At 44.2% G+C, this 16,755-nt stretch overlaps 1 protein-coding gene across 1 annotated transcript in view; it reads left to right on the top strand.

Annotated features, from left to right (window-relative positions):
- HSD17B2 (hydroxysteroid 17-beta dehydrogenase 2) overlaps window positions 1-16,755 on the top strand; it is a 275,549-nt gene that overhangs the window by 224,047 nt on the left and 34,747 nt on the right. Inside the window, exon 4 of the mRNA XM_069216620.1 lies at window positions 14,526-14,663. Within this exon, the coding sequence (XP_069072721.1) occupies window positions 14,526-14,663 (138 nt within the window). The remainder of the gene's footprint in view (window positions 1-14,525; window positions 14,664-16,755) is intronic.

Here is a 16,755-nt window from a genome sequence, read left to right on the forward strand (position 1 = left end):
TGTGCCCTTCAAAGCATTTCCACAGGCTGGGGGAGGCTACTCCTCCCCAGCCCTTAACACCTATTTCCAAAGGGAGAGGGTGTAACACCCTCTCTCAAAGGAAATCCTTTGTTCTGCCTTCCTGGGACTGGGCTGGCCAGACCCCAGGAGGGCAGAAACCTGTCTGAGGGTTGGCAGCAGCGGTAGCTGCAGAGAAAACCCCAGAGAGCTAGTTTGGCAGTACCCGGGGTCCATGCTGGAGCCCCGGGGATGCATGGAATTGGCACCCCAATACCATATTTGGCATGGGGAGACAATTTCATGATCTTAGACATGTTACATGACCATGTTTGGAGTTACAATGGTGAAGCTACATATAGGTTGTGACCTATATGTAGTTGACATGTGTAATGGTGTCCCCGCACTCACAAAGTCCGGGGATATTGCCCTGAACAATGTGGGGGCACCTTGGCTAGTGCCAGGGTGCCCTCACACTTAGTAACTTTGCACCTAAACCTCACTAAGTGAGGGTTAGACATATAGGTGACTTATAAGTTACTGAAGTACAGTGTACAATGGCTGTGAAATAACGTGGACGTTATTTCACTCAGGCTGCAGTGGCAGTCCTGTGTAAGAATTGTCTGAGCTCCCTATGGGTGGCAAAATAAATGCTGCAGCCCATAGGGATCTCCTGGAACCCCAATACCCTGGTTACCTACGTACCATATACTTGGGATTTATAAGGGTGTTCCAGTGTGCCAATCAGAATTGGTGAAAATGGTCATTAGCCTGCAGTGACAATTTTAAAAGTAGAGAGAGCATAAGCACTGAGTTCTGCTTAGCAGAGCCTCGGTGACACAGTTAGGCACCACACAGGGAACACATATATAGGCCACAAACTATGAGCAATGGGGTCCTGGCTAGCAGGGTCCCAATGGCACATATCAAACACACTGACAAATAGGGTTTCCACTATGAGCACTGGGGTCCTGGCTAGCAGGATCCCAGTGAGACAGTAAAAACACCCTGACATTTACTCACAAACAGCCCAAAAGTGGGGGTAACAAGGCTAGAAAGAGGCTACCTTCCTACACACAGGCCTTGCAATGGCAGGCCCGAGACAAGGGCAGGGGGCTACTGAAGTGGGTGGCACAATCAATGCTGCAGGGCCACTAGCAGCTTTTAATCTACAGGCCCTGGGCACATATAGTGCACTCTACTAGGGACTTATAAGTAAATTAAATTGCCTAATTGGGTGTGATCCAATGTTACCATGTTTAAAGGGAGAGAGCATACGCACTTTAGCACTGGTTAGAAGTGGTAAAGTGTGCAGAGTCTAAAAACCAGCAAAAACAGTATCTCAAAAGTGGAGGGAGGCAGGCAAAAAGTTAGGGGTGACCACCTGAAGGCTGTCAGGTCTAACACTGTCCACCAGTAGTATGTGAAGATAATATCAAAGTCCATGCTCAGGGCCTGAATAGCATAAATATCAACTTATCCACCCCTGTTCTTGTAGCCCGGGGAAGGCAACACCATCTATAAGTTGTAGTTGTCTGTAGACAAACTTCAGACTGTGATGAGCTGCGCATCGGCAATTCAGGAGAGTCTACATGAAAACAGCCCAATTGGGCTATACACCCGTCCTTGCTCCCTTAAGGGTCACCACGCTCACGGCAGTGCCGTAGCATAAGCAAAGACCCATTAGACAAAAGGACATGGAGGGGAAACTTAAGCACAGCACTCAGTCATGAATACTGTGAGAACAGCGAGCAAAGCAGGCACCTGCAATTAAACCGAGGAGAATAGCGAAAAGGAAACAAGCGGCAAACAGACACGAAAGCGCGGCGTACCTGCACATGTATAAAAGTCTCAAAACAACAAAGAAGGAATATAGCGCACCATGCACACCACAGCACAGTGCAATTCAACAATGAAATAGGGTATAATCAACTGTATAAATGAGTCAGTCACAATGAACACAGAAGACCCATAATTACTGTATAGAATGAAAACTGAGAGGCACTTATCTTGCCGGCGGAGCAGCAGAGAAAAAGACAACCAAGACGGTGTCTCTCTGCTTTATATAGGCATACTAAGTGTGATTGGTGCATTATTGGGGCGTAGTCAAGCCCTTTGAAAAATGTAGTTTTTGTTGTTGCTATCGATTGGCTGTTGTTTGGATTAGTAAAGATAGATACTCTAACTATACCAGGTGAATTTCTATGGTTTTGCAATGTGTAAAAGATAACCTAACTGTAATGTCCCTGTAACCTTTGTTTTTTTAAGTGAATCTCTATGATTTTTTTCATTTTGTCCCTAACTACAACTTCCCTGTAACCTATGGTTTATATATATATATATATATATATACATATATATGTTCAAAGGCATGTGTAGCTGCAGATACACATGCTGTACATAGCTCTTCTGACATCTAGTGTTGGGGTTGGAGAGTTACAAGTTGTTTTTCTTAGAAGTCTTTTCGGAGTCACAGGATCGAGTGACTCCTCCTTTCAGTTTCAGTGGCCATGGGGATCAACTCCAGACGTGTTTCCTCTCGCTCCGAGACTTCGATTCGGAAAACCTCAGAAAACCTTGTTATTCGTAGGTATTGTTTCGATTGCGTTTCCCATTTAGCATCGATCAGGTAGTACCATCGGAACCTTCATTTCGCCGAGTTGGGCACGTGCGCCCAACTAAGGCCTGTTCGGGCCTACTGCATGGAAAGCCTGATGGATTGGACTCCATTCCGATTCTGCCCTCGATGCCACAAAAAGTACCCCTATACAGACCAACACTTGGTTTGTAATCTGTACCTTTCTCCAGACCATCGGAAGGAAGATTGTGAGGCATGTTGATCATTTCGATCAAAGAAGACTCTGAGAGATCGCAGAGCCCGTCAAAAAGCAGTGAACATCTCAATGTCATGGAGGAAGAGCAGGCGCAGACAGCAGTCTCCATCTGAGACATAGACTTCAAACAGGAATCAGAAGACGAAAGACCCATCACAGCTGGCCAGCATGTGAGTACGTCTGCCCCTACACCCCTGCAGAAAAAACATTCAAAGGCCTTGGGTACACCACTGTTGGAAGGCCATGGTTCAGTCCGAAAAAAGACTGCTGGCGACCGTCCTTCGGGGTTGGCGCTGAAAAAGGCCACTCCTCCGTCCACCTCAGAGTTGAGAAAATCCGTTAAAAGCACCACTTCAGACTCCAGTAAAAGACCCCATTCCTCAGAGTCGAAAATTCGTCAATCGGCTTTGTAGCTGAGACATCCGATTACTTTTTCAGGACCGAAAAAGATACACACCTCGGAGCCGAAAAATCCTCATATACAGAGGAACAAGGAAATTAAAACAGATTGCAAAGCCAATCATGGAATCTCATAAGACTTCTGAAGAAGAGACTGAGATTGAACCAATATTACAGGTTATGGATGAGAGGCAGTCCAGAATCCATATTCATAAGGAGACAGGAAGAATCATCACTGTACCTCCTTTAAAAACCAAAAGAAAGCTGGCTTTCCAAGAGGAATTAGACTCTGTGCAACCACCAGCAAAGGTGCAAAAACTCTCTTTCTCACCTCAGAATAGCCCACCACCACTGCCTTCTCCAACACATTCTGTATATTCAAATGGAGATAGAGCAGACCCATGGGACCTCTATGACCCTGATCCCATACCGGACAATGATCTAGACATTTATCCATCAAAACCTTCTCCTCCAGAAGACACCACTGCATACACCAAGTAATATCTAGGGCAGCAGCTTGTCATGGAGTAACCATGCATTCAGAGCCATTAGAAGAAAACGTTTTATTTAATACACTGTCTTCTACTCATTCCAGATACCAGTGTCTCCCAAAGTTACCAGGAATGGGTAAACAGGAAGACCAGATTTTTAATGAACCTGTCAAACCTAGGATCATCACCCCTAGAATTGATAAAAAGTATAAGCCTGCCCCTGATGACCCAGATTACATCACTCATCAGGTCCCTCCAGACTCAGTAGTAGTCACTACGGCAAGAAAAAAGGCAAACAGCCAGTCATCAGGAGATGCACCGCCTCCTGATAAGGAGAATAGAAAATGTGATGCAGCTGGGAAAAGGGTTGCCACACAAGCAGCAAATCAGTGGAGAATAACAAATTCTCAGGCACTTCTAGCCAGGTATGACAACGCCCATTGGAACGAAATGCAAGATCTTATGCAGCATCTCCCGAAGGAGCATCAAAAAAGGGCACAACAAGTGGTGGAAGAGGGACAAGCTATCAGTAATAATCAAATAAGATCTGCCCTCGATGCTGCTGATACAGCTGCAAGGAGTGTAAATACTGCCATCACAATTAGGAGAAATGCATGGCCGCGCTCCTCTGCTTTTAAACCAGAAATTCAACAGGCAGTACTTAATATGCCTTTTGACAAGAAGCATCTCTTTGGCCCAGAAGTAGACACCACTATTGAGAAACTGAGGAAGGACTCAGATACTGCGAAAGCAATGGGCGCTTTATATACCAATCCATATAGAGGCTCCTTTCGCAGACCACAGTTTAGAGGAGGTTTTAAGCCACAATGCTCAGATGCTTCCACCTCCCAAACAAAGCAGGGACAACAAACCCAATATCAAAGAGGTGGTTTAGTGGATCCTATAGAGGTCAATATTTCAGGAACAGAGGTTGATTCCAAACCTCTAAACAGGCCACAACACAACCTAAACAGTGACTTCCTTCCCTCCCTTCCACTCCACACATCTCCTGTGGGGGGAAGACTACAGCAATTCCACTCTCATTAGCTAAATATCATCACAGACAATTGGGTATTATCAATTATCTGCAATGTCTATTGCCTAGAACTAATCTCCACCCCTACAAACATTCCACCATGATATCACAAATTGTCCCCAGAATACACCGTTATGTTACAACAAGAGGTACAATCTCTACTATTAAAAAAGCAATAGAATTGGTTCCACATTCTCAACAAGGAACAGGAGTATACTCACTATACTTCCTCATTCCCCAAAAAGACGGCACCCTCCGACCCATCTTGGACCTCAGGCCCCTCAATCTATACATCCTGTCAGAGAATTTTCACATTGTAACTCTGCAAGATGTTATTCCACTACTACAAAAACAAGATTACATGACTGCTTTAGACCTCAAAGATGCATATTTCCACATACCCATCCATCCAGCTCACAAAAAATACCTCAGGTTTGTTGTAGCAGGAAAACACTACCAGTTCAAGGTGTTGCTATTTGGCATAACAACAGCTCCGAGAGTGTTCACAAAGTGTCTAGCAGTAGTAGCAGCCTACTTAAGGAGACAACACATACATGTCTTTCCATATCTAGACGATTGGCTAATAAAATCAAGCAATTTTACACAATGCCAACAACACACTCATTACGTGATAAAAACCTTGCACACCCTAGGGTTCCCTCTAAATTACCAAAAGTCACACCTTCAACCAGCACAGGTACAACCTTACCTAGGTGCTATCCTAAATACTCAACTAGCCCTAGCTTATCCAAATATACAAAGGATACAAGCTTTCCAAAATCTCATACCACTGATACAGCCAAATCAACAATACACTGTGAGATTTATCATGAAGATTCTAGGAATGATGGCATCTTGCATAGCTATAGTCCCACATGCAAGACTAAACATGAGGCCCTTACAACAGTGCCTCTCACAATAATGGTCACAGGCACACAGTCAACTTCAAGTTCTAGTGTTGATTGACCACCAAAAACATATGTCTCTCCAATGGTGGAATGGCAGCAATCTAATGAAGGGGTGGTCATTTTAAGACCCTGTGCCTCAGACCATAATCACAACAGACGCATCAATGATTGGTTTGGGAGCTCACCTAAACAATCAAACCATTCAAGGGCAATGGGATGTCAAACAGAAACAGCTGCACATAAACCACTTAGAATTATTAGCTGTGTTTCTTGCCCTAAAAGCGTTTCAACCTCTTCTCAAACAGAAGAATGTTCTCATGAAAACAGACAACATGACAATCATGTGTTACCTCAACAAACAGGGTAGGACACCTTCATCTCAACTGTCCCTTCTAGCCCAAACAATTTGGAAATGGGCAATTCACAATCAAATTTGTTTACTTGCACAATATATTGCAGGGATAGACAATCAGCTGGCAGATCTCCTAAGCAGAAATGAAATCACCAACAAACCCACAAATGGGAGATTCACTCCCAAGTACTTCAAAAGTACTTTCAAAAGTGGAGAACACCAGACATGGATCTATTTGCAACAAGCGAAAATGCAAAATGCCAAAACTTTGCATCCAGACAACCACATTCCCTATCCAAGGGCAATGCTCTATGGATCAATTGGTCAGGTATATTTGCTTACGCTTTTCCCCTTCTCCCACTCCTTCCCTTTCTGGTCAGCAAACTACATCAAACATCACTCACCATGATACTCGTAGAACCAACATGGGCACACCAGCATTGGTACACAACACTTCTAGATCTGTCTGTAGTACCACATTCCAAAATTCTAAACAGACCAGATCTGTTAACACAGAACAAAGGTCAAATCAGGCTTCCAAACCCCAGTGCACTCAATCTAGCGATTTGGCTCCTGAAGTCATAGAATTTGGTTATCTAACTCTTCCATCCAAATGTATGGAAGTAATTAAACAAATATGTAAACCTACTACTAGACAATGCTACGCAAACAAGTGAAAAAGATTTGTTTTCTATTGCCAATCTAAAAACATCGATCCACTTACAGCATCTATACAACATATTGTATGCTATTTACCTCATTTGCAAAAATCAAATTTGGCTTTTTCATCCATCAAAATACACCTAACTGCAATATCTGCATACTTACAGAATATTCAGCACATTTCTGTATTCAGAGTTCCTGTGATTAAAGCTTTCATGGAAGGATTAAGACACAGTATTCCACCTACAACACCGCGTGTTCCATCGTGGAATTTAAATATAGTACTTACCAGACTCACGGGACCACCTTTTGAACCCATGCACTCTTGTCAAATACAATTTCTAACATGGAAAATCGCTTTCTTTGTAGGTATTAGTTCTTTAAGAAGAGTTAGTGAAATACAAGCGTTCACTCTTGAGGAATCTTTTTTCCAAGTACACAAACATAAAGTTGTACTTACAACAAATCCAAACTTTCTACCAAAAGTAGTATCTCCTTTTCACATCATCCAAACAGTGTAATTGCCAGTCTTCTTTCCACAGCCAGACTCTGTGGCAGAAAGAGCTTTTCATACCATAGATCTCAAAAGAGCTCTAATGTACTATATAGATAGAACTAAAGATTTTAGAAAAACAAAACAACTTTTCTTTGCTTTCCAAGAACCACATAAATGCAATCCGATTTCAACGCAAGGTTTAGCAAGATGGATTGTTAGCATACAAATATGCTACATAAAAGCAAAAAGACACCTTCTGATCACTCCTAAAGCACATTCTACAAGAAAGAAACGTGCATCAAAGGCATTTTTTAGGGAACATACCAATGGATGAAATATGTAAAGCAGCCACATGGTCAACTTCCCATACATTTACAAAACACTATTGTGTTGATGTTTTCTCACAGCAACAAGCCACTGTAGGCCAGGCTGTCTTAAGGACATTATTTTAAACAACTTCAATTCCTACAGGCTAGCCACCGCTTTTTGGGAGGACTAACTGTTTTCTAGTCTATGCATAGCATGTGTATCTGCAGCTACACATGCCATCGAACGGAAAATGTCACTTACCCAGTGTACATCTGTTTGTGGCATGTAGTGCTTCAGATTCACATGCACCCTCCCACCTCCCTGGAAGCCTGTAGTCGTTTAAGTTTTACATTTGTACATATTTATATACATGTACATTTGCATGGACATCTCTTTGTATTCATACACTCTATCACTCCTTCCTTCTCCCTTTGGGGGAAAACAATCTAACAATGGAGTCGATGCCCATGCGCACTGAAACCGAGAGGAGTCACTCGATCCCGTGACTCCGAAAAGACTTCTTAGAAGAAAAACAACTTGTAACACTCTGAGCCCAACACTAGATGTCAGAAGAGCTGTGCCTAGCATGTGAATCTGCAGCACTACATGACACAAACAGATGTACACTGGGTAAGTGACATTTTCCATATATATATATATATATATATATATATATATATATATATATATATATATATATATATATATATATATATATATATATATATATATATATATATATATATTGTATTACCTACTTGTGGTGCCAGTTAGGACCATGGTGGTCATTATGAACATGGCAGTAAACACCGCACCGCCGGCGGTGGCGGTACCTATTGCCAACAGACTGGCGGTCTGGACCGCCAAATAATGAAGCCCATGAGAAACAAGTAGGGTCCATCCACACACCGCCATTTTTGTAGTCCCAACGAAGGAGGAGGCTGCCCTCAGGCCGGCGGAAAGGGCCAACCAAATAATGAAACACCACACCGCCATCAGTTCCAGGGCGGGAACCACCGTCAGGCAACGCGTGGTAGAAATTAACAATGTAAAAGGAAACACTCACTGGAGGTACACAGAACACGCCGACGCAGACATGGAGCGACAGTTGGAAATAATGCCAGTGCTTCTCCTTGCCATATTCCTCCAGGACTGTGGCTGACGAAGACAATGACGGTAAGTACCGCAGCCTAGTACACATGGGAAGAAAGGGCACGGTTACACAAGGACTCCACCCACCCCGCAACACACTCCCAACCCCACCCTCCATCCCATGCCATACATACCATAACAAAATGTACTTATCAGACACAAGCCAACAAATACCTGCACCAATGTACACACCTGTGCACGCCACCCCCCCCACAGTGAAACGCTGAACAACGTCACTATATTGTGCCAACAGCACCCCTGGGTACTTCAAATTTATTTGAAATATCAAAGGTAATGTCCAAATAAGGCCATTGGCCAGTCCATCGTAAAGTGCCTGAAGGGCAAATATAGCCCACACTTGACTCCCATGTGTGCAAAGGCAACTCCACTGGAAAGGGGCATCAATGGGACAGCAAGGCACCTCAGGGAACAGGGGCCAGGGTCCGCACTTCCTTGGCGATGGCTTGCCACAGGCCTTTCTTTTGATGGATGCTGACCTGCATGGGACACACAGAGCAAATAAACAGACGTCAGTGTGGGTGCCCCATAAACAAATGCCATTCCCTTTCATACTGACATGGCCCATGTTGACATTTATATGGACAAATTACAGGCAGAGAGAGTGTTTCAGTGGGATATCTGGGTGTGAGGGCACGTTTACGAAGGTGCAGCTGGGCTGCAGGGGTAGGGGTGCTGGTTTTCTGTGAGTCCTCCGACAGTGTCACCAGTCCAGGGGATGCTGCAGATGTAGATGGCAGGTCAGTGTCCTGGATAGTGGTAGGGGCTTGCAGGTGGGTGGAGGACTCAGGCTGGCTCTGGTACTGGTGCTGCAGCACCCCTGCGATGGAGGCCATGGTTGCATTGAGCTGTTTACATTGCTCCATGGCCACCTGGTGGTGTGCTATCTGCAGCCTCTGATTCTGCTCGAGGGTGGCCAGGATCTGGCCCATCCTGTCCTGGGTATGGTGGTATGGTCACTGGACCTCAGATATCACCTCCTGGGACACTGATGCCCTCCCACTGGCTCTTGTCCCCCTTGCCTGTGTCCACAGCACAGGTCTGGCAGTCCCACTTGCACTGGGCCCTTCATCATCCTGCCTGTTGTTGGGTGAAGGCTCTGGCCTCTGTACTTGTGGGCAGCCAGTCCATGGCTGGGAGACACTGGTGTGGGGTCATTTGGCCAGAGCTGATGATGGAGTGGTAGGGGTGTAAGTGTTGTCCTGGGTGGGGCTTCTGGAGGGTGACAGTACAGGACTGTGGGATGGGCCAGGGATTTCCTCTGTGTCCAGACATCCCTCTGCACTCTCCTGAGTAGGGCCTCCGTCTTCGGGTGGCATGGGTGGTGGTGCCTGTATGTGGGAGAATAGACATTGTTGGTGTCCTGTACTTTTTCAGCGATTACTGCACTGGTCTGCACTATTTTGTGCTTATATTCCCCTGTAATGGCATGCAAGGTCCCTTCCTGTACATGTTGGTGCATTTTATATGGGGATGGAGGTGCATTGTAGGTGCTGTAGTGCCACTGGGATTCCATGCAGGGGTAGGTGACTGTGGACAGGGGGATGGATGGAGCTTTGTTTGTGGGATTCTGGGCATGCAGAGGACTTGGATGTGGGTGTTGAGGACTGGGTAGTGGATGGGGTCCTGGTGGTAGTGAGGGGATGGGGTGATACATGCATTGCACGTGTGGTTACTATGAAGATATTGTAGTTGACTTACCTTAGTCCAGTCCTCCAGTGAGTCCGGTGAGGCCCTCTGGGTGCAGGATAGCCACAACCTTCTCCTCACAGTCGGTGTATTCGGGGGGAGGAGGTGGGGGACCACCACCAGTCTTCTGTACGGCGATGTTGTGCCTGGATGCCATAGACCGAACCTTCCCACGCAGGTCGATCCATCTCTTCGTGAGGTCGTCTCTTGTGTGTGTATGGTTTCCCACTGCATTGACCTTGTTGACTATCCTCTGCCATAGCTCCATCTTCCTGGCTAAGGGTGTCTGCTGCACCTGTGTCCCGAATAGTTACGGCTCGCCCTGAGTATTTCGTCCACCATGGTCCTTAGATCCCTGTCTGTGAAACAGGGGTTCTTAGGGGGTGCCATGGTGTGTGTTGTGGATGGTGTGTTGGAGGTGTATTGGTGAGGGTGCTGTTGTGTGCTGTTGTGTGGTTGGGTGTGTGGCTTGTGATGATGTTTGGGGTATGTATGGGTTTTGGTGGTGTATTTGTGTGTGTGACTTGTGTAATGTTGAGTTCAGTGTATGCGTGTTGTGTTGTCAATATCTGTTGTACTATTGGCACTGCAAAGGGTTGTGGGGTGTGTATGTGTGTGTTTCATAGTGTTGTGGATGTGTGTCAGGTGTGTGGGTTTCAAACTTGCCAATGTGTGCATTTGTTGGTGGGTCCCATTGCTGACCGTGCCGGTCCGTACCACCAATGGTCGTTTGGCATTCACTGTCCTGCAAGCTTATTTGTGCATCATTATTTGGTGGGCAGAGAATTTGTCTGCATGGCTGTGGCGGGGTGGGGTGTACTGCCTTTCAGCCGTCGTTGGCCCTGGTGGTGGGTGGAGGTTGCGGGATTTTTTAAGGTTTCTCTTTTTGGCATCATTATTCAGAGGTGTGCAGTTCACTGCCACTGGCTGTCCTTTGTTCACTGTCAGCACGGTGGTCAGCGGTGATTACCGCCATGTTCATAATGAGGGCCCATGTTTCCATACAATGAACATGTCTTGACTTGCCTATATCTTTGGCGTCAATTGACAAATCTTCACCAAATTATCTAAAAAAAAAAGTGTGCTGGTGACTGTTGTTTCACATGGAAAGTTTTGGGGTGATCTGTCAAGTTGGAGCTGAGAAAAAAGGGGGTTAAAAAATGTGTTTCCCATGTTAATTTCTATAGGAGTTTTGAACATGACTACATCCAGAACTGCTAGACAGAATTACACCAAATTTGGCAGAAAGGTAGCTCTTGGTCCTGAAGAATGTTTTGTGTTATTTGGTGTATATCCTTTCAGTAGTTTTAGAGATATTAAGGAAAACCCAAATGTGTATATCTGGACAGAGCCTAAGCACAGATCTCATGGTGAGATGTTGCGAATGACAGGTTTGAGGTTCACAAAATGGAGAACATAAAAAGGGTGATCGCAGATGTTAGTTGCAATATAAATCATTTGTTGCTAAGGTGATTTTACCCTGTGAAAAAAACCTTCTGTTCGGATTTCATGAATCATGTTTGAGAGAAAACAATTTTCTCATGATTTTCCCATACAGGTTATAGAAGGTCCTCCAGAAGCTAAAATGAGAGCATATTTTCTGTAAATGCACACTATCTTTCTCAACGATATGAGACATTCTCAGTGAAACATGTACTTCAACCAGAGCAACCTGTCAGTTGATTCCTTTGTGTTCTACTGTAGCCTCACATAGGCTCTCATTATGACTTTGGCGGTCTTTTCAACAGTCACAGGCACCTGAAGACTGCCATATTAAGACTTCATTCGAATTTTTACCCGTTTACGGGTGGAAATGAGATACGGTGGAAGAGAGGTGTTTTCGTAATACAGCGCAGCGGTTTCCTGAATGGCAGTGTGGTGCAGGTGGTGGAAACACCGACACCCATCCCCTCCCGAACGACCACCTCGTTGAGACAGCTAATTGGACAGTCCGAAAGGGGAGTGGGAGGTGTGGGTGCATGTGTGTGGTGTGTCCCGGTGCGTGGCTATGTGTAGCGGTATGGGGGTGCGTGAGTGCGTGTGTGTATGTATATGTGTGTGGAGGGTGTGTGTGAGTCTGAATGGAAGCGTAGGGGGGTGTCGGAGTACAAGTATTGAGATGCATGCGAGTAGAGGTGTTTGTGTGGGTGCGTGTGATCGAGTGGGGTGTATGTCAGGGAGTGTGTTGATGAGTGGAGGTGCATGCATGAGTGTGTTGAAGTGTGGGCATGCGTGCATGAGTGTGTTGATGAGTGAGGATGTCTGCATTAATGTGTTGATGATTTGAGGTGCATTCATGAGTGTGTTGATAAGTGGGGGTCCGTGTCTGTGTGCGAGCGAGTGGGGGTGTATGGATGTATGCATGCGGTTGGGGGATGTATCTGCAAGTGTGTGGATGGGTAGGGGGGTGTTTGCAGGTGTGTTGACGTGTGGGGGTGCATGTGCTAGCCACAGGAATGGGGAATCCTGTTTCCGGGTGCGTTACCGCCAGGGTTTTTATGGCGGGTGACTGCTGTGGAAACCCTAGCAGTTTGCGAGTCATAATAACACCAGAGGTCCTATGGCTGCCTATGGGCCGGAGGTTGAAATTATGGTTAGCGCTGTAGAAAGAAGAATTAGCACACGTTTTATGTGAGTTCTCAAATATCTTCCTCTATTAAAACATTCTGATATGTATTCTGATATGTAGACTGAAACATGCACTTTCAACACAAGCAGCAGACTGCCAGTTAACCCCTTTGTGATCAGAAGTTTACTACAGTTTTCGAATGAGCAACTAGAGTGCTAAGTTTCTGAATTTATGCCGAAAGTGTGGCACATCTGACTGCCATCTTGATGGAATCGAAGTGGAAAACAAAGCATTTTCTACGGAAGATACTTCAGTAAATGCAGAGATTAGGGAGCTTCATAACAAATGAGTCTCCTAAGATGGCCACTAGAGAAGAAAGAGCCCAAATGTAGCACAAATGTCACCCAAATGTAGTATAGCCCAAAGAGAGAAAGATACAAAACGCGTAATTTTCTTGTTTTTTTGCAGTTTATTTTGCACAGACTTGACCCGAAGGTATTGCAGTGCTTTACATGAGCATCAGTGAGAATGTTTTGCGACTGGAATACAGTTACAAAACATTCATACTTTACCAACTCCATGAAGGAGGTGGTAACTCATTTGCAAATGGGAAGTGGTCACCAAGGGACTCCTTCCCCTTTGTGAATGTGGGCACAAACATTTTTTTTTAAGAGCAGGCAGTGGTCCCACAGACCAATCCCTACTTCAAAAAAATGAAAAGAACACTTCATTTTTAATTTTGAAATGCATCCCATTTCCCTTTAAGGAAAACGTGATGCATTTAAAAAAAAATCTTTATTTAAAAGGCAATCTCAAGACATGATGGTCTGCGCCGACCCCAGCAGACCACCATCCCTGTGAGTGCAGGCTATTCCCAAGGGGTCGCAAATTTCGACTTGCCTCATGATTATAATGAGGCAGGTCCTTTGCGACCCATTTGGGAATCACAAACAGTGTCTGAGACACTGTTGAACATTACTTTTTGCAAGTTCCCAATTTGCAAATCGCAAAAAGTTGCAATTAGGAACTCACAACATGTTGTGATTGTACATGTTGTCCCATGTCACAAAAAAAGTCAGAAACAGAAATAAATGTCAGCAACTACTGATTTCTGTGATAGCTCCACATCCCAATAGCAATTTATATTTCCCCTTACTAGTTCACATGTAATCCACCTTTGGGTTCCCGAGTAGCGTGGTACTTAACTGAAACATGCTTCAACACCTTGTGAGGGGTAATAAGCGCTACGTAATACAATTACAATTAAAATTACAATTATCTTATAACCACATGAAAGCATTTGCTCATCTTAAGTGCCAAATTCTGGTTCATGTTTTTGTTTGACATTTCTATGAATTATAACTTTTTATGTTTTATTGTTTGATTTGAATTACTCCGCAAACTTTTGACTGGCAAAAAACATAAAAGGGTAGGACTACACCTCTGGCCAATCTGCCATTAGTAAGTTTTGAATATGTTGTTTTTAAAATAGTATCTCCACTGATTCCATTGCATACTTGTTGGTCTAGAATGGGCTATAGTGTTTTAAAGTTGGAAAAACATGAAAACCTTCTAGCTACATTACTGTTAGTAATGTTCTTTTTCCCCGCAGGACATGCTCCACTCCCTGGGTTTGCAGCATATGGTGCTTCAAAGGCAGCTCTATCTATGTTTTCCGCAGTAATGAGACAGGAGCTTTCTAAATGGGGCGTTAAAGTATCTGCAATTTATCCAGGTGGCTTCAGGACAGGTAGGTATTAAATCACTTCTTGATTCCATCTCGTGCTCTTTTATCTTGGTGGCGGATGTGTTGATGCTGTCCTTTAACTGCTTTGCACAGCAAAAGTCATTTTCTAACACTAGCCTTTGCATTGATGTTGCATTACTTTTTCATTTGTTAACCATACAACAATCAATTATGATCCCTTCATGAAGTTTATGGCCCGCTTTATGAAAGAGCCATTATAATCCCCAGAATTTCCCTGCTTTTGAATTACCATTTTCAGGTGTCTGCCAATTTTGGAGGGGAATGGTGAAGAACTGGAATTATATGTTTTTTATGGAAAATGTGGGAATTGGATTCCCCTATTAATTCCTTCAATTATTTTTCTTCTGTACTACACCCAGAGGATTTAGTTGTGTGCAGCAGGCAACATTTCTTGATGGAATACATCTTATCAGCAGTGTTCCTGCTAAGCTTCAAAATTCCAGTGGGTCCAGCAACTCCTGTTTCCATGTCCATTGAAGTTAACGGTACACAGGAAGTGATGTGTGTGTTCTCCATCTATGTATTTGCTCTCACACAATGATCAGGCCCCTCCCCAGTATTTGTCCTACGAACTTTGAGTTGATTGGCGAGCACACCACTTCTGCTGGAAGGTGGTTCAACATACCCCTTCCAAATGATTGTGATACTCCTGAGCTGCAACCAACCATCCTGCCTCCTCTAGTAGACTGCTGGGCACTCCAGCTTCTTGCCAATACTTTCTGCTTCCCCTCCTTTTCTCCGGACAATACATATATCCAACTCAGTGCATCCTTTTCTCCATGATACCTCTACTAGATATTTGCACCATCTTCATAACGACTATTGCATCTTAATTCCTCTGGGTATGTGGCCTCCAGAAGTGGAAAATATAATTAGCGAGATCTCAAATATAAATACTGAAATAACAGTACATACTTTTTTCCTGCCTTTTAAATGTTAATTATTCTTTAGTGCCCTACTATCTCTTTTCCTCCTCCGCCCTCCACTAACTTAGGGCATTGTTTTGAAATGTTGAGGTTACTTATTAAAGATAGCCTCGCTATCTGCTGTGTATTTCCTTTTAATGCCCCGATACTCCTCTGTAATGCCCCTTGAATTTCGCTTCCCCAAGTGAATGCATTTCAGTTGTTTGCTTTCAATCACAGTTTCTGTCTCTTTGTCCACACATGAGTTTGTGTGTACTTTTCCTTCTCAGTATGCTTTGTACACAACATTGTCTCCACTACACTTTGAAACACATTCCAAATCAGTAAATTTGATAAACTTTGATAAACTGTAGCAAAAATTCAATAAGTATATCCAATAGTATATAAAAAGACATTCAGAGCATCATTAGAAGTTAGTCAAGAAGTAATACGAGACTTGTGTTTTGTTTATATTATGTCAGATGTCAAACATGGCAGAATAGTGTAAGTATAAACACAATGGGCCAGACTTTGAAGAAACGGGTGCATCAGTACTGATGCACCAGTTTACTTGCATCCCCCCTGCCCCACCTAATGACAAAAGGTGTGCGCCGTATTTAAAGTACGACACACCATGGTGGTGTTACACCAATAGCGTCATAATTTTTTACGCTATTGTGGTGCTAAGAAGGTCCATAGGTTAACATGGGTGTGCCATTTTAACGCCTGTTCTGAGCAGGCATTAAAAATGACACCAAAAATGGTGCAGTGAAATCTTGTAGATTTCACTGCACCATTTTTGTGGGCCTCCTAACACCGGACTGCATCCTTGCATATATTATGCCTGACGCAGGCATAATGTGGCACGAGGGGGTCACAAAGTGGCACGATGTATGCACTCCGCCGCATTGTAAATATGGTGCGGTGAAAATTGCCTCCTTGAGCCACAGTAGCGTAAAAAAATTACACTATTGTGGCGCAAGGAGGCGCTGAGGCCTTGAAATCTGGCCCTATGTATTTTCCAAGTGTGGACGATGTAAGGATCCTGCACACCAGACCTACTTCATGCTGAAGGAGGTTGCTCTTAACATGTTTGTCAGATTGCTAGTCTTTTTTCAAAACATGGTAATTCTCTTCCATTTCCGTCTTGTAGGTACATATCCCTCCCA

Source organism: Pleurodeles waltl, chromosome 12 (assembly GCF_031143425.1).
Source record: "Pleurodeles waltl isolate 20211129_DDA chromosome 12, aPleWal1.hap1.20221129, whole genome shotgun sequence".
Lineage (NCBI taxonomy): Eukaryota > Metazoa > Chordata > Amphibia > Caudata > Salamandridae > Pleurodeles > Pleurodeles waltl.